The 23,829-nt window shown below is 38.1% G+C and overlaps 1 protein-coding gene across 1 annotated transcript in view; it reads left to right on the plus strand.

Moving 5' to 3' along the window:
• LOC148845187 (glycoside hydrolase family 2 protein) overlaps nt 1-23,829 on the plus strand; it is a 43,234-nt gene that overhangs the window by 14,308 nt on the left and 5,097 nt on the right. Inside the window, exons 5-8 of the mRNA XM_088955073.1 lie at nt 4,320-4,398; nt 5,016-5,199; nt 5,444-5,509; nt 14,436-14,672. Coding sequence (XP_088811199.1) covers nt 4,320-4,398; nt 5,016-5,199; nt 5,444-5,509; nt 14,436-14,672 — 566 coding nt within the window. The remainder of the gene's footprint in view (nt 1-4,319; nt 4,399-5,015; nt 5,200-5,443; nt 5,510-14,435; nt 14,673-23,829) is intronic.

The following is a 23,829-nucleotide window of genomic DNA, read 5'->3' on the forward strand; positions in this document are numbered from 1 at the left end:
ATAATAAATAAAAATAATTCATTAATAGAAAACAATGATATGGCAATCCAAAGCAATAGGTGATGAGGAATCACCCCTTTAGAAAATACAAGATCAGGATTGCCCCTTAACATCCCAATCACAAAATCAGGAATAACATCAAAATACAAGAAATATAAACCTGCTAAAGATATGTACAATACATCAGTTGTAGGCTTGGAGCTGAGGCCATATATACTGTCTAACAGTCTAGGCTATCCAGGGTCTTCAGACAGATGGATTATATACATATCTAAACTCTAGCATTTTTTCATGAAGTCCCCTTTCAGACCTGAACCCCATCCTCATGCTTTTTGGCCCAAGATTTTAACCATTGTACCAAGCAATGATCTCTAACCTTCAACCACATTCCCCCTGGTTATTTTGTTCAACATGCATTCTCCATTAATGTTACTGTTCCTAATCCTTTTTCCACCTCCATCTCCACTACTTAATCTTTTAAGTTTTACGATGGCATTTTATCAAGATTGCTGGGAGATAATTAAGGCAGACATTCAAGTCGTGTTCTCAGAATTCTTTGAAAGAGGTGTGATAAACCCGGGCCTGAATTCTACTTTTATTGCTTTAATCCCAAAGAAGGAGGGGGCTTGTCACCCTAAAGAGTTCAGACCCATCAGTTTGATTAATAGCCTCTACAAGATCATTGCTAAGGTGTTATCTAGAAGAATTAGAGAGTTGCTCCCCTCAATTATTTCCCACAATCAAGGTGCCTTTTGATGAATAGACAAATTCTGGACCAAATCTTAATTGTAAATGAGAGTGTGGAAGATTATAGAAGTAGAGGTGAGAAAGGGCTGGTGTGTAAGCTGGATCTGTAGTAGGCATATGATCTGGTTGATTGGTCTTTGTTGTTGGAAGTTTTAGAGTCCTTTGGATTTGGGCAAAAATGGTGTAAGTGGATAAAAGGGTGCATCAAGACTTGCCATTATTCTGTGTTAGTGAATGACAAGGTGGTGGATCATTTTCTACTGTTCGGGGTATTAGGCAAAGGGACCCTCTCTCCCCCTTCCTCTTTACCCTAATTGCTGAAGTGTTAGGGAGGCTTATTGAGAGGGCAGATTCAAGAAGTATGATTAGTGGTTAGAGAGTGGGGAGGGATAAGGTTCCGGTCACTCACCTACAATTTGCAGATGACACAATTCTGTTTTGTGATGGAGATGAGACTAGATGGATGAGCAACTTGAAGTTGGTGATTAAGGTGTCTGAACAAATGACCAACCTCAAAGTAAACCTTGGTAAGAGCTGTGTGATTGGTATTAATATGAGTGCTGAAGAGGTAGAGGAAAGGGCCCGAGTGTTAGGTTGTGAGATAGCTCAATGGCCACTGAAATATCTAGGGCTTCCTTTAGGGGATAATCCTAGAAAAATGAGCTTTTGGAATCCGGTGATTGACAGATTCACTAAAAGGTTAGCTTCTTGGAAGAACTACCTATCTCTGGGGGGTAGGATATCCCTGATTAAGTCAACATTGGCAAACCTTCCAATCTATTTCCTGTCTGTGTTCAGAATTCCTGAAGGAGTCTATAGGGTGTTGGAAAAACTAAAGAGGGACTTCTTATGGGAACCCGGGGAGGAGAAAAGGGACCATAGAGTTAGGTGGGATCTAGTTACAAGATCTAAAAGTGAAGGGGGACTGGGGTTGGGAAATCTGCAGAAGAAGAATGAAGCTCTTTTCGGGAAATGTTATGGAGGTGGTCCAAAGAAAGGGAGAACTTGTAGGCTACAATAATCCTAAGTATTCATGGGCAAGAAGCAACTGGTTGGGATTCAGGGCTATCATCTAGGGCTTCAAGAGCTTCTCCGTGGAAGGCGATCCATGCCATCCTTCAATCATTTCTTCCCTTCATCAGGTATGATCTTGGCTCTGGCTTGTCTGTAAACTTTTGCGAACACACTTGGGTGGGAGATATTCCCTTGAAAGAGCAGTTTCCCTCTTTGTTTGCTCTGTCTAGGTTTAAAAATGAACCAGCAACAACCTTTGCTACCTTGTTTAATTCTGCTATTGGTTGGAACTTGGGGCTTAGAAGGGCTCTTAGAGATTCTGAATTGGAACCCATTTCGTATTTGCTTAAGATCTTGGATGAGGTAGTTCTTGAACCTTCTAGTGTGGATTCTAGGGTTTGGTCTGTTGTTCCTTTGGGTATCTTTTCTTGTTCCTTTGTTTTCAAAGCACTGACACAGCCTAGTCCGGTACCTGGGTCTCCTTTTCTAGTTCGGGAAGTTTGGGGTAGCCCAATCCCTCCTAGGGTAGGTGCTTTTTGCTGGGAAGCAATCCTAGAAAAGTGTAACACTTGTGACATACTTCAAAAGAAAAGGCCTAATTGGTGTTTATCCCTGCACCGATGCATCTTATGTAAGAAGAATGGTGAAAGTGTTATCGCTTGTTAGTTTCTTTCCCTTTTGTTTCAGATATCTGGTGTTGGTTTTTTTCTCTATTTAGTTGCAGGTGGCCCTCCCCTTCAAGTGTGCAAAGCTTGTTTAGCTCTACATCAGTGAGGGGTCTAAAAAGAGAGGTAAAATCTTGTGGAGATGTGCTAGAGCTGCTGTTTGTTGGATGGTCTGGGAAGAAAGAAATCAAAGATCATTTCATGAAAAAGCTAAAAAGAAAAAAAGCAAGGAAGCCATCATAGAACTTATATATGTTAGGGTGGCCCATTGGGTCAAGTCTTTGAAGCTCTTTGAAGCCTATTCAGTAGGAGGCATCATTAGAAATTGGGAAGAAGTGGCTCGGTCAGCTCTCATGTCCATTGCTCTTAGACTTGTTTGGACTCCACCAGATTCGGGTTTCATCAAATTGAACTTTGATGGTAGCAGTGAAGGAAATCCAGGCCATTGAGGCATAGGTGGTATTTTCAGGGATGAAGAAGGTCGAATTATTGCTATGTTCTCAAGACCTATAGATTGGGGGGATTCACTGAGAGCTGAAATCATAGCAGTTAAGCAGTTGAATATTAGTAAGTTGCTGGTGGAAGGTGACTCTCAGTTGACTGTTAGATGGTTGCAGAAAGAAGAGTCCAGCCTGTGGAAGTTCTCAAATGAAAGAAAGAAAATTAATCAGCTAACTCAGAACATGATTATAAGGGTTGAATGGGCCAAGAGGAGTACTAACTCCATGGCTGACACTTTAGCTAAACAGGGGGTGGGAAGAACAAATTTCTTTTGGGCTATCTTTTAATATGTGTTTTCAGTTTTGACAGGGAGGGTTAAGACTTTTTACCCCTCCATTCTGGTTGTAATTTCCATATCTTTTCTAATAAAGTTACTGCTATTGATAAAAAATGTTTTCATACCATACCATATCAAATACGATAGTATCATCTATGATATATGGATGATACCATCATATTGGGAAAGTTCCTTGATGCACAAGAAGTGAGAACTCTTAAAGTGATCCTTAGACTTCATTTTAAAAACATTTTATCAGACCAACCCATCAACCCAACCTTTGCTAGTTAAAGCCATTTGGAAAGTTCCCTTTCCTCAAAAGGGAGAAGTGTTCTACTTGGATGCAGCTTCAGATCATTAATTCTTATCTCCTCACATTTGCGTCCTCTGATTCAAAAGTGGGGAGAGTAAAAATCACCTTTTCTTATCTTGTCAATTTGCACGGTCGTGCCTCAGTTATGGAATCACTTCCTCCTTTTTGGGGGCAACTTGATCACCCTCTTCAAACGCTTGTGAGCCATTTTCTTTTCAACTAATCTCTTGTCCATACAAAAAGGTAGAAAATGTTGTGGTACAACATTAGGACAGCGATATTGTGGAGTTTATGGGATGATAGGAATGCAAGAATATTCAAGAATAAGGACAGAATGGATCACATCATGTTGAAAATTACATAAAATTACATATTAGGTTTTGACATGTAAGAATCCAAGCAGTCACCATAGATGATCTATCGAGGGTTTGTTCATCTGCTGTGGGGTTTTCTTTCAGTAAACAACAAAGAATTGAACAACAGATTTGCTTCTGAATCAATAAATTTATTATTATTCATCAAAAAGAAAAAAACAAAGAATTGAACAACAGAGGGCACCAGAATTCATGTTTTTTTTTTTTTTTCCTTCCAAAGTCGAAAACTCATCTTAAACTGTTGGATTGATCTGAACTCGGAAAGTCACTTGGTGATTGGGGTTCTTTTCTTTTGCTTTATGTCTTCTTAACTGTATTTGCATTGCACTCTTCTAAATCCTTTTTAGCTTTTCTTTGTATGTCACAAGCTCTTTTTGGTCTTCATTTATTGATTAAAAAAAATTCATACATTGATTGGCATTTGACAGGTCGTCGGATCTTGTTGCACTTTGAAGCTGTTGATTCTGCCTTTCATGTTTGGATAAATGGGATCCTTGTTGGATATAGGTGTGTAATTTGCATTAGAAGCAAGTCGTTAACAAATATACTGACCATTTTTCACATGGGTGCTATGCTTCTGATCCTAGATTTTGTTACACTAACCTTTTGTATTCTTATTTGAATAATTAGTAACTAGTAACTCCACCACATTTTTTTATTAGATTTTTACTATAGGTTTGTTATAGTAACCTGGAAGAGTGGTTGTTACACTAATCTTGATTTATGGATTTGGCAACTTCAGCAGGTTGGGAATTCCTTTGCATGTTCCTTTCCTTCTTGATTTCTTAGATTAGCCCATCTTGGCTTGTTATTTAATAATATATCTTTGTATACTTTATTTATGGAAGACTACACAGATTTCATAGATAGTTGAATGGAGATGCAAAACCAATTAGTGAAAATGACAGTTTCAAGATGCATTAAGGGATCATTTGAAATGCAAATGTACTACTGTACTGAACAATCACCTTTCTACTTGTTTCTGATCCTTCATTTGGATTTGTTGCTTTTGACCAAAAATAGCTGTTTAAATTAATCAATAATGAAAATTTTGATGACAATTCTATTATTTCCTTTGTCAGATGAATTAACAAGAAAACATCAATTTTTATGAATTAGGACAGTCAGGATAGTAGGCTCCCTGCAGAGTTTGAAGTCACTGATTTCTGCCATCCATGTGGCTCTGACAAGAAAAATGTACTAGCTGTTCAAGTTGTTAGGTGGAGTGATGGTTCTTATCTTGAAGATCAAGACCATTGGTGGTTATCTGGTATTCATCGTGATGTGCTTCTTCTAGCTAAGCCACAGGTTGGTTTGCTTTGTTTTACAATTTTAACACTGTTTTCTTTTAACCTATTATTTCATATAAGAAGTCAAGATAGAGAAGAGAATAAAGAAGAGAAGATAAGATTTTGAGAGCTGAAATCTCTATTGTTTTGTCCATCCAGCCCAATATCTCTATACAAACTATACTCGTTTTATCCATGTTGTTAAATTCTATCTTGTGTAGTTTTTCATGATCACAAAATGAAGGAATTAATTGGTTATGCAGGTGTTCGTCACAGATTATTTTTTCAAATCAAGTTTAGTGGAAGATTTCTCTTGTGCAGATATTCAGGTATGCTTTATATTATTTTGAGAAGAATATTTAATTTCAAGAAAATTTAATTGTTGTTGATTAGAAAAGTGAATCTTAACCAGTTTCACTTATACAATTATACTTAACTAAGTCAAAGGGATGTTTGTACTCCATTTGCCTTCACACACGAGGCACATATTACTACAGGATTTTGATGCTTTTACTGCTATGCATCTATTTATCCTTATTTTCTATTCAGTGTCACGACAGTGATTTTGTTATGTTAAAGCTGCACTTTGATATTTGGTTTCAACATGATTGAGTTTCCATTGGCATGGTTGCTATAGCTCTATTTCTGATGATTAATTGAGAGCTACTGTTTTGTAACCTTGGCTCATCATCCAATGGATGTAAGGGCAAATTGATTCTGGTCACTGAAAAATTTTCACAGGCTTTTTAATACTTGTGGGCCTTGCCTTGTAAGATAGGCAGCTCAATGGATGTGGGCCTAGGGAGTTTTAACTGTTGAAATTTTACTAGAAAGATATGGAAGAATAATATGTAGAGCCCAACTATGGTTTATTAACAAATATTTGCAACACATTAACTAAAATTTCAACCAATCACGTTAAAGATGTCACGTGGTCTACTTACTTTTCATTGGTTCATATTTCACAAGGTATATTTACCATCAAGACTTCAACAACGTTAAAGATGTCAGCTATGATGTGTCATTTTATCACTGGTTCATGTTTTTTTGCTTCATGCACCATAGGTTTTGCCTAATACGTATACTGATTGCTACTAGCCACACCGGGTTTTTATAATTCCCTTTAGGGGATCAAGTCCTAATTATCTTTTTGATATTTTGATCTTATTTTTTCAAAATTTTGCACCTTGCTTCAAAAAGGTGCAATCTCACCTTGTACTTGTGCCTCATATGTTGAAAGGCTCTTGCACTTCTCTTGTGCCATGTGTAGACACACCGGTTCGGGTAGCCACACCATTCACTTTTAAAACACTGCTTCTGGACAGAACTTACAAGCTTATTTTCTCTCGATCCCACCATTGGATTGATCCGAAACTTTGTTAATATTTAAAGACTGCAAAAGTATTCCTCAAAATCTCAAACTGATCAGATCAGAAGAAGGCCTTCATCAAACATATTTTTATTGTTGGAATATGTGGACTGTCAACAATGTCAAAAAGGTGCAATCTCACCTTGTACTTGTTCCTCATATGTTAAAAGGCTCTTGCACTTCTCTTGTGCCATGTGTAGACACACCGGTTCGGGTAGCCACACCATTCACTTTTAAAACACTGCTTCTGGACAGAACTTACAAGCTTAGTTTCTCTCGATCCCACCATTGGATTGATCCAAAACTTTGTCAATATTTAAAGATTGCAAAAGTATTCCTCAAAATCTCAAACTGATCAGATCAGGTCTTCATCAAAAATATTTTTATTGTTGGAATATGTGGACTGTCAACAATGTCAACAGCCAAAGTTAAAGTTTAACCACATGGACCCCACATATTAAGATGCCCATAGGTAGGGCTGCAAGTCGGGCCGGGTTAGGTCGGGTTGAGGCCAACCCTAGCCCAACCTGGAGTTCTAAACCCCCGACCCTAACCCTACCTCAACCCGACCTTCAACCCGACCAACTCAACCCTAACCCAACCCAACCCAATCCAAAGTCAATTTCGGGTTGGGCCCAACCCAACCTTCTTCCCATCCCTTAAAACTTCATGGAATTTCTCGATTTTAGATCTTAACTCAACTTTCACTACATATATTAATCCTATGTTTCATTAGTATTTGTTTGTTGACGGTTTTTTTGTTCTTTTAGTACAAAATTCAGAAAAACAAGTGTTAGAAATGACTATAATTTATCATGAGTTATGACTTATGATAGATCTTTTATGGGCAACAAACAACAGAAAGGAGATGAAGAATAAAATTTTCAAAAAACATAAAATAATGTTATTAAGGTTTTAGTCTTTCTGATTAGGATTAAGTGAATCGATTATCTTAAAAGAAATACATGATACTATGTGGTGGGGGCTATACAAATATCTTGCATCTAAACAAATCAATGTATGTTATATATTACATATAACATATATTTATATATGACATGTACATAGAGTCAGGTTTGGGTTGCCTAAGGGGTCAACCCTAACCCAACCCGAAGTAAAGTCGGGTTCATGAATTTCAACCCTAACCCTAACCCAAGCATCAACCCGACCCAACCTAACCCAACTTTTTCGGGCCAACCCGGCCCAAGTTGCAGCCTTACCCATAGGTCTAGCATTTTTGTTTAAATCTCATTAATTAGGTTTAGGTATGAGTGATTTAGAGTTTTAGTCTATTGTCAGGGAAAAAAGGTCCAGTTTTGTCCTTTTGATTTATTACTTCAATATAAGTTCAACTGGAAGTATCAAAGCAGGTCTCTCTCTGATCAGTATCTTGATTGTTTAATATTCTCTGTACCCAGTAATCTCGTTTTCCCACCGGGATCTACTATATTCTTCTTTCAGTGGAAGAGTGTAGGACTGTTTTGACCAGCCCTACTTGCAGTCCAGACAGAGTTGCGTAATCGGCTAGAGAGGTTTCATTAGGTCTCTCTTGGGAGAGTTCAGATCAATGCCAAACTTCAAATCTGGTGTCACCTAGACCTGATCTCTCTTCTCCATAAATAACTCTTATTGTGGTGAAATTTTGATCTTCTTACTTGGGCGGCTGCTACTTACAGTTTACTTTTTTGGACTATCACTAATTTGAACTCAAGTCTTGGGCTTGTCTTGCTTACTCAAAGGTCTTCAGTGAATCCTGGTGATTATCTGTCTTACTTTAAGGCATTCCTCCTTTTCTTTGGTGGGTATTATCAGTTACTCTTGCTGTTTTCTTGGTTTCTTATCTGAATATGGGATCCAAAAGGAGTGATTTCATTTTTGTTAAGTTTGATGGAACAAACTACACACTTTGGAAATTTCATTTCCAATTTTTTGTTAAAGTGGGTATGTCGGGTTATTCGGATGGTACCACAACCATCCTTGATAGCATAGTTGCTAAAGGGCTGAAACAATGGAAAATTAATAATGCCTAAATAATTTCTTGGATATTGAGTTCGGTTACTGTTGATGCATCAATTCCTATGAGGGATCTAAAAATTGCTAAGTAGATGTATGACTACCCAGAGAAAGTTTATCGGAAGTCAAACATGTCTAGGCAATATCTGATTGAAATGGACATATTCTCCTACACTTAGGGGGAGAGAAATATCCAATAATACTGTGTTGGATTTATGGACTGAATATGAACTTGTTTATTTTGGAGCTATCACGACTGATTGTTGTGTGAAGACTATGAAAAAACATTTTGATCAGAGGCAAATTATGCATTTTCTGATGCATCTTGGACCAGATTATGAGATGATAAGGTCGAACATACTCAGTAGGGAAAGTGTGCCTGGTTTGGACACTATATTGGGTAAACTTCTAAGGGAGGAGACTAGACTGTACACACAGTCATCTCTTGACAGCAAGAGAGAATATGGCCTAGACACAGTGTTTCTAGCTACCAAACCAAAAAGGAAGGACTTTTCCATGATTCAGTGTTATGAATGCAAGGAGTTCGGGCATGTGGCCTCTCACTATAAGAAAGGGAACTCCTGTACCCACTGTAAACAACAAGGGCATATTATCACTAAATGCCCTACTTGCCTCCCAAGAAAGATCAACATAAGGCACTTCAGACAGTTGTAGAGTGTTCACCTTGATGGTACTCCTTACCTTACTAAAGTTCCAAAGGGGAAATCTTCTAGCACTTTGATTAAAGAAAAGATATGGCAGCTTATGTCTTCAGCTATTTCACCTGTTTCCTTTGCTACCAACCTATTTGGTGAGTCCTCTACCACTTGTCCCTCTCCTAACCATATGTGGATTATTGATTCGATTTCCTCAAACCATATAACTGGGGCCTCTTTTGGTTAGACTCCCAAACCCTACTTTTCTAATGACCGGATTATAACTACTAGTGGTGAGTCATTGAAAATTGTTGGTAATGATGATTTTTTTTTCTTTCTACTTCTCAGTCATCTCTCAAAAGCCTTCTTTATTCTCTAGTTAACAACCAATCATATATATGTGGGACAGCTTGTTAATGATGGTAAATTGGTTTTGTTTGCTCGTGATGATTGTGTTATATAGGACCAACACACTGGGGAAGTGAAGGGGCATAGGCTTGGGAGGCCATTTTCTCTTGAGTTTGAGAAGACCCTCTTCTACAACTTCTTGTTTGCTTTCTACTAGTGATGTTTTGCATTTATGGCATAAACGTTTAGGCCACACAAATGCTAAGAACTTGGGTCATTTATTTGCTTCTGGTTGCTTGCATACAGCTTCTTCTGTTTGTAAGAACATTAATAAATCTTGCATAACTTGTGGTCTTAGAAGAAGTCATATTTTTCCTTTTCTATCTTCTTTTGAGCATGTTACTGTTCCTTATCAAGTTATACATAGTGATGTACTGATGTTTGGTTGTTTCTTATTATATCTAGACTTGGTTATAGATATTTTGTGCTATTTATTGATGACTGCACTAGATACACCTGGGTTTATTTTCTCCACAAGAAATCAAAGGTTCTTTCTACCTTTCAGAACTTTCATACTATGGTAATGACCCAACATAATGCCACCATTCACATATTACGCTCAGATTCAAGGGGAAAATATTTTGACGGGGATGGAGAGTTCCAAACATATCTAAAGAAGCATGGTATTTTGTCCCAAAGGTCTTGCCTAGGAACTCTCAACAAAATAGAGTTGCTGAACACAATAACCAATACATCTTGAGCATGGTGAGATCCCTTTTGCCTAACTCCCATGTCCCTGTTACCTTTTGGGTGGAGGCAACCAACACTGCTTGGCATCTCATTAATATCATTTCGTCTTCAATTCTTGTTAATACATTACTATTTTATTGTCTCTTTCATTGTTCACCAAATTATTCTATGCTTCATGGCTTTGGTTGAATTTGTTTTGTATATCTCCTTCCCCATGAGCGCATTAAGCTTACTGCTCAATCGGGTAGGTGTTCTTTCATGTGTTACAGTTTAGAACACAAGGGACTTTTTTTTGCTATGTTCCTAAAGTTCATCATCTTTGCATATCTCAGAATGTTATCTTTCTTGAAAATCTGTTCTTTGAACACATTGTTAAGTTACCTACACCATCCTTCTATTTTGTATACTTTGCTTCTACAGGTGATTTTTATCCTCCAATACTACCTCTTTAAGTCTACCTTAGGAAGTATCCAGCTACATAAATGTCTATGCCTCCTCTTCCATCATTAACTCAGTGCCTGCTCCTCCGTCATCATTAGACCTTATTCCATTCACCTCTTCTCCTCATGTAAGTGACCTTTCACTTCCTATTCTCACTCCTTTACGTTGTTCCTCTTTCTCATCCTCCTAACTGCTATGGAATTTTTTGCAACCCATTGCTCCCTTTCTGCTATTTTGTCTTCCACATATATTCAAAAGTCTTACCAATAGGTTGTAGCAGTTGAGCATTGTAAAGATGCTATGGACTTTGAAATCCAGACCCTATTGGAAAATGATACCTGGGAACTTGTCCCCCCTCCAGCAGATGCCTCCGTTGTTGGTAGCTGTTGGGTATACTTTGTTAAGCTGAATTTAGATGGGAGTCTGGACCTTGGATAGATAAAATCCCACCTTGTTGCTTAGGGATACTAGCAGGAGCATGATATTGACTATGAGGAGACTTTTGCACCGGTTGCCAAAATGACTACCATTAAACTTTTTCTTGCTTTCATTATTGTTAAGCAATGGATTGTTCACTAGATGGATGTAAAGAATGCCTTTCTTGAAGGGCACCTCCATGAGATAGTATACATAAAACCTCCACCACGCTACCGTGATGATCCTAACTTAGTCTTTTCACTTAAGGAGTCTTTATATGAACTTAAACAAGCTTTGGAAGCTTGGTTTGAGAAATTCTGTGGGGTCATCCTTGAAGCAAGATTCCAACAAAATTCCTCAGATGATTCTCTCTTTGTTCTCAAGCATCCTCAAGGCTTGACTCTTCTTCTAGTATATGTCAACGACATACTTATTATTGGTGAAGATTTGGAAGGGATCAATCAATTGAAGCAACTTCTCAGCCAATCCTTCGAGATGAAGAAACTTTGTCTAGTGACCTACTTTTTTGGTCTTGAGATTACTTGAAGTGCTAGGGGATGTTTCGTCAACCAGGAGAAATATGCTAGTGACTTAATTAAGATGACCACTCTCTCTGATTTGAAGTAGGTTGATACCCCATTTCAACTGAATCAGAGGCTCAATAGGGATGACGGAGAACTTCTTCTTGACGCCACCTTATATTGTCAGCTTGTTGGCAGTCTCATCTATCTTGCCGCGACCCAGCCAAATATATCCTATGTCATCCGAATAGTCAATCAGTTTGTGTCTGCTCCTTGGTAGCCTCATTTTTCCATAGTCCTTCAGATTATTAGATATATTAGAGGAATATTGTCTCATGGACTCTTTTTCTTGTCCTTCTCATCCTCTTAGTTGATTGCTTATGCTGATTGGGTCGGTTGCCCTGACACCAAATGGTCTACCACTGGATGGTGTGTTTTCTTGGGTGTTCACTCATTTCTTGGAAGTGTAAGAAGCAACAGATAGACTCCAAGTCATCCACTAAAGCTGAATATCATGCCATGTCATCTGTTTGCAGTGAGCTCGTCTCGCTTAAGGCTCTTCCTCATGACCTAGCCATTGATCATCCAGCCCTTACTTTATTTGCTGATAACATGAGTGCAATCAAGATTGCCTTGAATCCAGTCTTTCACGAACAGACTAAACAGATCAAGGTGGATTGCCACTTCATCAGAGATCTTCTCACTGCAGGTCACATCACTCTTCCTAATGTGTCATCCAATCTTCAATTGACCAATCTCTTGCTTTGGTATCAACTTGAGGGGATGTGTAGAGAAGATGGGGGTTAATATTGTAATTTTACCTTTCTTTTATTTGTTGTACTTTATCATTCATGTACACTGCTGTATTTTTATCATTTTTGTAAGGACAAGATTGTCCATTTACACTATATATATATATATTCTGGGTTGTGAGATCTAGGCATACCCAACCAAATTGTGTTTCTCTCTTGTTTCCTCTCTATTTTGACTAGAACTGACATCAATCATATCTATTTATCAAAAAAAAAATCTGGTCATATCAATACAATTTTGGACTTGCTTTTACAATTCTTTCATTGATTGGTAATAAGTCATTTCTGTTCACCTTTGTTTTTTTTCTTTTTTTTTGTGGAATTTCTAGTTGCATTAGGAACCTCATTTCTGGTTTAGCTATTGTCCTTCATGATCTGAGACTGGTAGTCTCATTGTAATACACAAGGTTGGAGATTGATGGAGGCTACCAAGTTGTAATTTGATAGATAAGGAAGGAAAATCATTAATCCATGGCTACATCTCCATACCATTAGGGAAGCATGATTCTTAGAACCTAGGTTCATTACTTATTTTAGGTGGGTCCAATGGTCTGCCTGGGAGGTAGGATTTAATTTAGTTAGGGGAGCTTTGATTGTTGGAAGCTGCTGGCTGTTTTCTTATCAGTAACTGAAAATTTATTATTGATCATATGAAAAATATACAAAGTATGTTACAGCATGATATGTGATACTTTCTATTTTATTTCTTTACAAAAGGCTAGACCATTTCTCATCACCCCTCAACTCATATGGTACAAAAGATGAAACCCAGAAATAATATTTGTTTTTAACTTAAGGATAGCCTTCCCAAATCAATGTCTTTCCGTCATTCCCTCTTCAGCTAGTGAATGCGCAAAGGGGTTTGCAGATTGGTGTATCCAAAAAGCTTCTCCTCTGGGTGATTTCTTTTTGGGGATTTCATTTTTAAGGAGGGGATGATGGTGGAAACTAAAGTCCAAGTTAGCAAATTGTTGGGGATTTCATTTTTAAGAGGGGATGATTTCACAAGAAAAGTGTTTTGGGAATCAGAGAAGAAATCTTTGATGAATGAGGAAAATTCTTAGGAGGAATTTTGAGGAGAAAGGTTGTTTGTTAAAGTTTGTTTGGTCGAATAAGGTGCTTTTCAGGGTTCTTGAGGGGGGTGGGTCCTGACAGCAAGAGTTGTTTATTCTGTAAGGAGTATGGATAAAGATTGTTTTTAAGGATTGGAGGGATTTGGCTTTTTGGGTTGTTATTTTTTGTTTTCTGTTGTGGGTGATTTCTTGTCACCTTCTTTGTACCTTTTTCTTTTCAATAAAATTTTATTTTTTATTTATCTTCAAAAAAAAAAAAAAGCTTCTGCTTCCATGTAATTGGCCAACTATCTTGCTTCTATTCTTTCATTTCTTAGGAGCCATGGTTTTCATCCAACTAGTAATTACCTATGAGTCTCCCTTGTCATCTCTATCTGACCCCATATAGTTGGGACAAGGCTTAGATGATGATGGTGATGCCTCCCTCGTGACCTCTTAATGCACCATCAGTTCTTGAATCACCTGGATTTCCAGGACTACAACCATGTGGTGGGGGCAACCACGTGATATTACTTGCATCCGTCATAGAAAATGATGCTTCTCCACCAACCATTCTCTTGGGTTGTCATGTGATATTACTTGCTTCATGGTCTTGATCCAGTGAATGGCCCTTATTTTTATTTCTCCAATTAATGCCTCTTTAGTCAGGTTTTGTTTTGAGATCTGCTGGCTATTTTCAGCCCAGCATGTACCATATATCTATATCACTCTTTACTAATTTAATAGTGGTTTCATTGATCTGTTTTATTTGTTTTTCTCTTGGATCTACATTTGTGATACATGCAATGTATTGATTATATAATATCCTAGCATGGAAGCATTCATGATATATACTTTTTTATGTTCAAAATTCAGGTTGAAGTTAAGATTGATAACTCAAGATCACCTAAAGAAAGTGTGCTTGAAAAGTTCACTATAGAAGCTACACTTTATGACAATGGAAGGTGGTATGAGTGTGATAGGAATGCCAACCTACTCTCATTTGAAGTGGCTCGCTTGGAACTGAATACAACCCTTAATGCAAGTCCTGGTTTTCATGCATATGTACTCAGTGGAAAACTGGAGATGCCTAAGCTTTGGTCTGCAGAAAAAGTAAGGAATCTCACTTCATTTTGATTTGTCTTCCTCCAAGTAAGAATTAATAGAGATACATTAGCTTCCTCATAAATCAGGGTTCTGGACCATGTTGAGTGTGTTGATGTGTTCTGGAAACTCTTCGGCAATCACTAAAGTATTGCATATACTTTGCTTGACCTGCATTGCAATTACACTATCAAAACCAAATAGACATTTTGTGATTTTTACTGCCATATCTGAATGTTATTTCCTTCCCAACTTGCTTCGTTCTTTACTTTGAAGAGTACAAATAATATAATAAAATAAGACAATTTTTCTTATTACATTTTTTCACTGAATGAACTTAGTTGTGGGAAGAGATGAAGATGTGGAATTATAGCAATGAAAAGAAGAAATTTAGGTGGTTGACAAGAGAAATGGAAATCTCATTCAATTGGATAAAGCAATATGCTAATTCTGTAGCTGATGCTTTAGCCAAACAAGGGGTGAGAAGAGAAACATTGTTCTGGGAACAGTTGTAAATCAGGAACTTGGGTGTAGGGAGAGAGAAGAAATTTTGTCTCTCACTGTCCTTTTACCATTTACACCTTTATTTCTATGTACAATCAGCTTATGTCTTTTTCTATAAAATTTGATGTTATCGATAAAAAAAAGGAACTTAGTTGTTGGAAGTGGGAACAATATTGGTTATCATACCATGGGCTCTTGCTAGAGGAAGAATCTGAATGATTTGAGGGTCTATTCTAAAGGAAATGGTCTCAGAGGTGGAGAGAGACACCTTAGAAATGATGAAGGCGGCTGGCTCAGCTATTGATGCTGTCAAGGAACCATTTAACCTAAAATCTTCAGCTGTTAGGTGAGGTCCCCGAATAGGTTTTTATTCTCTAACACGCCTCCTCATGCAAAATCCCATCAGGCTTGAAGTGTGGAAAAGCACAGGCCCATCCATACCTTGTGCTGAAATTTAATTAATTATAATGGGGGGTGATAACGATTGAACACTAGACCACTTGGTCAAACAGGCTCTGATACCATTTCAAGGAATTGTTCAACCTAAAAGCTTAAGCTATTAGGTGAGGCTTTTATTCTATAACAGATGCATTATTGGAGCAATCTGAAATAACAGGTTCAATAAAACAGGAATATCTAAAGTCTACTCTAAGAGGATGTTTGGGTGGATAGAGGAGGCTTGATATTGAGGAAGAGATAGACTATAGGAAAATGGGCTGCAGTCAGTAGAAAAGTTGGGCGTTTTCTCTTGTGGGATGCCAGAGAAAATGAATAACTCCAGATGCTTAAAAGGATGGAGCAAAAAGATTAAGTTTATAGAGGTTAAGTTGATTTCCTTTTGAAGGTTGATGGTTGGTAAAACGGTGAAGAATCAGTAGTCCAAGATGATTTTAATGAGGGTGTTGGTGAGAATTTAGGTAGGTTTATTTATGGATTTTTCACAAAGGGAGAGGTTTAAGAATTATCTGCCAAGAAGAAGAAGAAAGGGGGAAGTAAGAGGAAAGGGGGGTGTATCGAGGTTGAGTGGGAGATGACAGTTGGAGAAATTCATTTCTTTGATCATCTACTTTATTTGATTGCCTTATAGGGGTTAAGACTTAGGAGACTAGGTGTTGGGAGTTGCATAGGTTGGAGGGCTTTAAGTTTTGTTGCTGTTAGCTGGTTGGTACTACAGTTAGGCACTTCAAGGTGGTTTCTTGTGAGCTTCTAGGGTCCTGGGATTATCTTATTTTTCCCCTTCCTCTTATTCTTTGTGGATGCATCCTGAAAATATTATAATTATATTATTTTTGTACAGCTATAATTAAAAAGTAGTTCTAAGTAATTTCTGTATCATTAAATATTCTAAACCTAATGTGAATAGTAAAATCCAGATGATGCATGATGTATTCCTATCGTCTCTCATTTTGAAATTGCAAGCAAATAAGCATTCAAAATTGTATACATATGTTGCTTACTCGGATTTATTGGATTGATCAGTCATTTGTTTTTTTGGTATTACGTATTGCACATTACAGGGGATTAAGGGATGGGGATAGAACAAGGTGTACGTATGGCCCACTGACCTAAAGAGGGCAAGGTCTCTGAATATTGGAAAATTAGTTATTGAAGGGGAACCCAAATTGGTTGTGGGATGGATACTAAGTGAGAAGGCAAATCTGTGGAGTTATAACAACGAAAGGAAGAAATTCAAATGGTTCATACAAAAATGGAAATGAGAGTTCAATGGGTCAAAAGGAGTGCAAATGCCTTTGCTGATGCTCTTGCTAAACAAGGGGTGGATTGAGATCAGTTGCTTTGGGCACAGTTGTAAAAGAAGAAAAATTGTTTTGGCGAGAGATAAGAGGGTTATCACTCACTGCGTCTGTATCTTTATTGTATTCTTGAGCTTTATTTCTGATTTTAATGAATGAATTTTACAGTTACTGATAAGAAAAGACCTTACCATGGAACATCTTGCATGTGAGGATTGACCAGTCAATTTGATACCATAGCAATGAATATAATACACATAAGAAACTATGGTCACAAATTAATTAATTAAATATTTGAAAGTGTAAAAAACACTGATGTGGACCCCACTGATGTGGTCCCCACAGTGTTCGTATGGCAGCAATATTTCTGTTAGATACGACAGTGTTAGTCGGTAGTTATTTCAGCTTTATTATTAGTTATTTCTTATTCTATTTGCCATGTAAGCAATAAGGGCAATTCATTCCTTTTACAATTAGCCAATAGTTATATAAATACTAAGAGAGGGTCGACAGAAATTATGACCTACTCTCTCTCTTTTCTGAAACTCTCTTCGTGTACTTCTTTTCTTCTATTCTCTTCTTCTTCTCTTCAAATTTTCATCCTTTTTCTTTTTAATTAAAGACTGATTGTAGTCTAGATTGACTACTTGGTATCAGAGCCGACCTAGGAGTTCTTATGCTAGTCTGATTAGGCCGACTGCATGAGAACCTCCTAGGTTTGGAAGTTTTTTCAACAAGGAAGGAGGATCGGCTGATTCTTGGAGGTTACTGGTAGTGTGCGGCTGCTACTAAAGAGATTGTAGAAGTCTAGGAGAGTTCCAGTAGTCAAGAAGAATTAGAAGAAGCTTCGGATCCTCAAGATTAGGGTTTTGCATCAACCAGAAGGTGGCGGCCAGAGATTTTTTGATAAAGTAAGCTTTTTCTTGTGATTCTGTTCAGAAAAGATCATCTTGGTTTAGTCTGAGGGGTGCGGCTTCAGAATTTTTGTGTTTTCTTTAGGGTTTTGAGAGAAAACCCTAAAATTCAGAACTGTTATTTGTTTCATATCAGAATTTGAACTGGTTTCATTCAGAATTCTGTTTTCCGTGTTCTTTGGAAGACCTAGGCCGGCTGTTATCAGTTGTTTGGGTGTTGTTTCTTCTATTACAGTAATTAAAAAAAGGTTTTTTATTAATTCTTGATCAAGAATGGAGTTCAAGAGTCAAGGGTGTGAATAAACCCTAGTTGATTCTAGGTCAAAGTAGAGAAGAAGAAAGAAGAAAGAAAAGAGAAAGAGGAAGAAGAAGGAGAGAAGAGTATTCGGCCAGACTAGAAGAGAGAATGTGAAAAATCACTCTCCTAGCCGACCCACTTGAATTTTATTCATAAAACTTAGAGTTACAAGAAAGACAATTTTGTCCCTCATAGAAGATGGGACACATAACTTAAGCACAAATACAATAGACCTTTCACTTTCAAGAAGATACACCAGAATGACCAAAATACCCCTGACTCGAGCATTCTAACAAAGGGGAAGGTGTTTTTGGGACTAGCAATTCTGGTAACATGTCTGAGAATACCTTTCAGATTACAACAGTTAAGTTTGATGGATCAAACTACCTAGAATGGGCTCAATCGGCCATGATGGCCATTGGGTAGGGGAAAACTGAGTTACTTGTTGGGAGATGTGAAAGAACCAACTAAGGAGGACCAAACCTATACCAAATGGGTTCAGGAGAACTATTTGGTTATGACATGGCTGTGCAACTCTATGCAGCCACATATCAGCCGAAACTATTTGTGGGCGAAAACAACTGAGGAAATCTGGGATGTCATGAAAGAGGCCTACTCCCAACCCCTTAATGTTGCTAGGGCTTATGAACTGAAATGTGAGGTTAACAACCTTAAGCAAGGAGAGAAACCAATCTCGGTTTACTTCTCTACATTGAAATTTTTGTGCATGAAATTGACCACCTAGAAACACTTGAGTGGGAAAGCCAGAATGATACACGGACTCATAGAAAGCTGGTTGAGACTAATAGGGTTTTTAGTTCCTAGCTGGTCTGAATCCCGAGTATGATATTGTGAGACAACAACTACTAACAAGAGACAGTGTGACCCTATCACAAGCCTACTCCTTAGTGCATAGTGAAGAGACTAGGAGAAAGGTTATGATGCAGCATCATCCCTTCCCACCAGCCTTGGCAGCAGTCAAACCTAAGTTCGAGGGTGATACGGAGAGGGGGATATAAAGAAGGAAGACAAGCGGGGTCTAGTATGTGAACATTGCAAGAAACCTAAGCATACTAAAGACACCTGTTGGAAGTTGCGCCCTCATTTAGTCCCAACAAAACTTAGGAACAAAAGGGGTAATGCTAATATGGCTGTTAATACTGATTGTGCCTCCTCATCGGGCACCAAAGGCACACCCCTAGACACCCTAGCTGCTGTCCGGGCTGCCTTGACTCAGTTGGAAAAGGAAGTTGGCAATTCAGCTCAATCATCTCAGCCACCATAAGCTCCCACATCAGCCTTTTCTCATTCAAGTACTCGGGCCTCAACTTATCATGCTTTAGCTCCAAGTAACACTGAACATTGTTGGGTAATAGACTCAGGAGCATCTGACCATATGACTGGCTTGCCATCACTGTTCACTACCTATCACTTATCTTCTGGCATAGATAAGGTGTCCATTGCTGATGGTTCCCTTGTTCCCATTTTTGGCAAGGGAGACATCAAGTTGTCTAATGCCATATCCTTATGTTTAGTTCTGCATGTTCCTAAGCTTAATACTAATTTGCTTTCAGTTAGTAGCATTACAAAACGTCAGAATTGTTCAGTAACCTTTTTCCCTGACCAATGTGTTTTTCAGGACTTGGAGACAAGGAAGGTGATTGGGACTGGCTGTGAGACAAAGTTCACATTGGGAAGATAGTGAAGATAGGAAGTCTTTTGTTTCTCAGTCTATTAGTCAGGTTATGCTTTGGCATAATCGGTTGAGTCATTTATCTTTTCTGTCTTTAAAGAGTTTGTTTCCTGATTTATTTGAGTCTGTATAGATGTCCAATTTGAGATGTGAGAGTTGTGAGCTTGCAAAGCATTGTAGAACATCTTATTCATTGAGTAATAAAAGAAGTAATAATCCTTTTGATATTGTGCATACCGATGTTTGGGGTCCTTATCACATCACTACTATGGGGGGGGTATAGATATTTCTTGTTGTTTGTTGATGACTATACCCGGTTTTCTTGGGTTTACCTTATGTGTTCTCGAGATGAGGTTCCTACTTTGACCCGGATCTTTCATCAGATGATTTTAACCCAATTTGGGGTCAAAATCAAAATCTTCAGATCTGATAATGCGAAAGAATACTTTGCCAACCAATTAGCCTCCTATTTGCTTGACCATGGGATTATCCACCAGAGTACTTGTCCTCATACACCACAACAGAATGGGGTTGCTGAGAGGAAGAATAGGCACACATTGGAGGTGGCCAAAAGCATCATGTTTAACTCCAATATGCCTATTCGTTTATGGGGAGATGCTATTCTTACAACAGTGTATCTCATTAACCGAGTTCCTTCATGGGTTCTTGACATGAAGCCTCCATTTACCCTCCTATACCCTGATGAAGACTTGTTTTACAACAGTGTATCTCATTAACCGAGTTCCTTCATGGGTTCTTGACATGAAGCCTCCATTTACCCTCCTATACCCTGATGAAGACTTGTTTACTGTTCCCCTTAAAACCTTTGGTTGTACTTGCTTTGTTCAGATTCTTGGACCTCATTGTTCCAAATTTGATCCTAAGGCCTCCACATGTATTTTTCTCGGTTATGCACAAACTCAAAAGGGACATTGCTGCTATGAACCCACTTCTGGGAAAAGATTTGTCTCTATGGGTGTTACTTTATTCGCGGATGTACCCTATTATCCTAGGGTTTCTCCTCATGGGGAGAGTAGTGAGTGTGGGATTAACTCATCAGAAGTTCCTTTACTTATTCCATTGAGTGATGAGGGATGTAATGGGGAGGGGTGTAAGAGGTGTCGGGATTTGAGAGTCTATCACAGGCAGTGGAGGCAGGTTGATTTCAGTCATCAGCAGTCTAGGCCAGCCCCAGTTCCTTCTGCGGATCCAGATCTAGGTACTACAGTTCCTTTATCGGATCCGGGTTCCACTGAGATACCTTCCACTATTGAGCCCTTACCTCCTTTGGATGACCTTGACCTCTCCATTGCAGTCCACAAAGGCAAACGACATTGCACCACATCCACAACCCACTACATTTCCCAATTCTTGTCCTATGATCACTTGTCCCCCTCTTACAGGTCCTTCCTCACATCTATTGTTGATATTCCTATCCCCAGAACAATGCAAGAGGCCTTGTCAGTTCTTGAGTGAAAAGATGCAATGAAGATTGAAATGGATGCTCTTCTGAGGAATAATACTTGGGAGCTAGTTGACCAGCCTGAAGGGAAGAAACCGGTTGGATGTAGATGGGTATTTACTGTGAAACATAATGCTGATGGTTCCATTGAAAGGTATAAGGCTCGGTTAGTTGCAAAGGGATTTACTCAGACTTATGGTATAGACTACTTGGAGACTTTTGCTCCAGTAGAAAAGATGACCACTATTAGAGTTTTATTGTCCCTTGCAGCCAGTTACTCTTGGCCCTTGTTCCAGATGGATGTCAAAAATTCCTTCCTCAATGGAGACTTGCAGGAAGAAGTTTATATGCAGTTGCCTCCTGGATTTTATGATGCAGACATGGGAAAGAAGGTTTTCCGGTTGAACAAAGCTTTGTATGGACTAAAACAGTCCCCTAGAGCTTGGTTTGATAGATTCAGACAAACCCTTGTAAGGTTCGGCTATGTACAGGCCCAGTCAGACCATACATTGTTCATTAAGAGAGTGAACATACATGGATGATATTGTGGTGACGGGGAATGAAAATGGTGAGATTGAGTCTCTCAAACATGGGATTTTTGTTTCCCAAAGAAAGTATGCTCTAGATTTGTTGGAAGAAACTGGAAAGTTAGGTGTTAAGCTTGCAGATACACCTATTGAATAGAATCACAAGATCAGTGCAGAGGGTGGAGAGCCACTTGAAGATAAAGCTATGTTCCGGCGGTTAGTTAGAAAACTCCTCTATATTTGTCTCACATGACCGGACATTAGTTATGCAGCCAGCATTGTCAATCAGTATATGCACTCTCCTAGGACTACTCACTTACTTGCAGTTGCGAGGATATTAGCATATTTGAAGAGGTGCCCAGGTAGAGGTGTATTATTCAAGAATAATAATCACATGAAGATAGAGGTTTATACAAATGCTGATTGGGCTGGGAGTATTGATGATAGAAGGTCTACTTTTGGATATTGTGCTTTTGTAGGAGGTAACCTGGTCTCCTGGAGGAGTAATAAGCAAAGTGTTGTTTCTCGTTCTAGTGCAGAATCTGAATACAGGTCCATGGCTAATGGTGTGGCTGAAATCCTATGGTTGAAATCACTATTTGAGGAGTTGGGTATTGCTTATGAGAAGCCCTTAATTCTGTATTGTGATAATCAGGCTGCTATTAATATAGCTCATAATTCGGTACAACATGACAGAACTAAGCATATTGGAGTAGACCGACATTTTGTCAGAGAAAGGGTTTCATCTTAAGAAGTGTGTCTTCCGTATATCACCTCCAACATGCAGCTTGCAGATCTTCTCACCAAGGCTGTTCCAAGGAAGAAGTTAGAGGCAGATCTATGCAAGTTGGGAATAACAAATATCTATTCCCAACTTGGGGGGGAGTGTAAAGAACACTGATGTGGACCCCACTGATGTGGTCCTCACAGTGTTCGTATGGCAGCAATATTTCTGTTAGATATGACAATGCTAGTTGGTAGTTATTTCAGATTTATTATTAGTTATTTCTATTCTATTTGCCATGTAAGCAATAAGGGCAATTCAGTGCTTTTACAGTTGGCCAATAGTTATATAAATACTAAGAGAGGGTCGGCAGAAATTATGACCTACTCTCTCTCTTTTCTGAAACTCTCTTCGTGTACTTCTTTTCTTCTTCTCTTCAAATTTTCATCCTTTTTCTTTTTAATTCAAGACTGATTGTATATAATGTCCTATTTTCATAAGACAACAATACTTATACCATACAACTGTGATGAGTGAGTCTCCTTTGGGCTGGGGCTACTCTATTAAATAAGTGTTTAGTTATTGAATTATACAGGTATTAAATTAGAATTATTAATTAACTGCCATTTCTAAATAGTGCAGCTAAGATCATTATTCAGTTCCCAATTATAACCTTTTTTGTATGAAAATGTCAAACACCTTCAACTTTGTTTGCCTAACTAATCTGTTTAGTCCCTGGTTATACAAACCACACAAGAATAAAGTTGTGGCAAAAGAATGAATATTTTGTTCATCTATATGAGGTATTATTTTAGAACTTGAGTGAAGATGGCTTTTAAACTTCATAATATATTATTAAAAGGTATAGATGGCTAAGATTGTGTATTTAATTGGTCTGCTGTCTAAGGTGACATATTGTAAAGAGCTGCATATTTTTTCTGTAAATCTCTTTCATTTCTTATACCAAGCAGTTGCATTCATATACTTGCATATGTGGTCAAAAAAATCAGAAGAAAAAAAGATTTAATATTGTATTGAATATATTCCTAACAAAAAATTTTCAATTTATTGACCAAAAAGAAATGATTGTGTAGAGTCTTCTAGTTCTTGTAGCTACATACATGGTTGCCAATGCATTGCCTAAGGTGATAGTGTTTTGATGGGTCTAGATAAGCACCATTTTTGTATATTTTACTTATGAAATTTTAGAGGCGTTTATTGTCCTTTTACATTTTTTATATATAAATATCAGAATGAGGGCCAACCGCCCTGTTCTTGTCTCAAACAATC

The sequence above is a fragment of the Nelumbo lutea genome, chromosome 7 (assembly GCF_056320005.1).
Source record: "Nelumbo lutea isolate HS-2025 chromosome 7, American lotus-T2T, whole genome shotgun sequence".
NCBI classification, from domain to species: Eukaryota; Viridiplantae; Streptophyta; class Magnoliopsida; order Proteales; family Nelumbonaceae; genus Nelumbo; species Nelumbo lutea.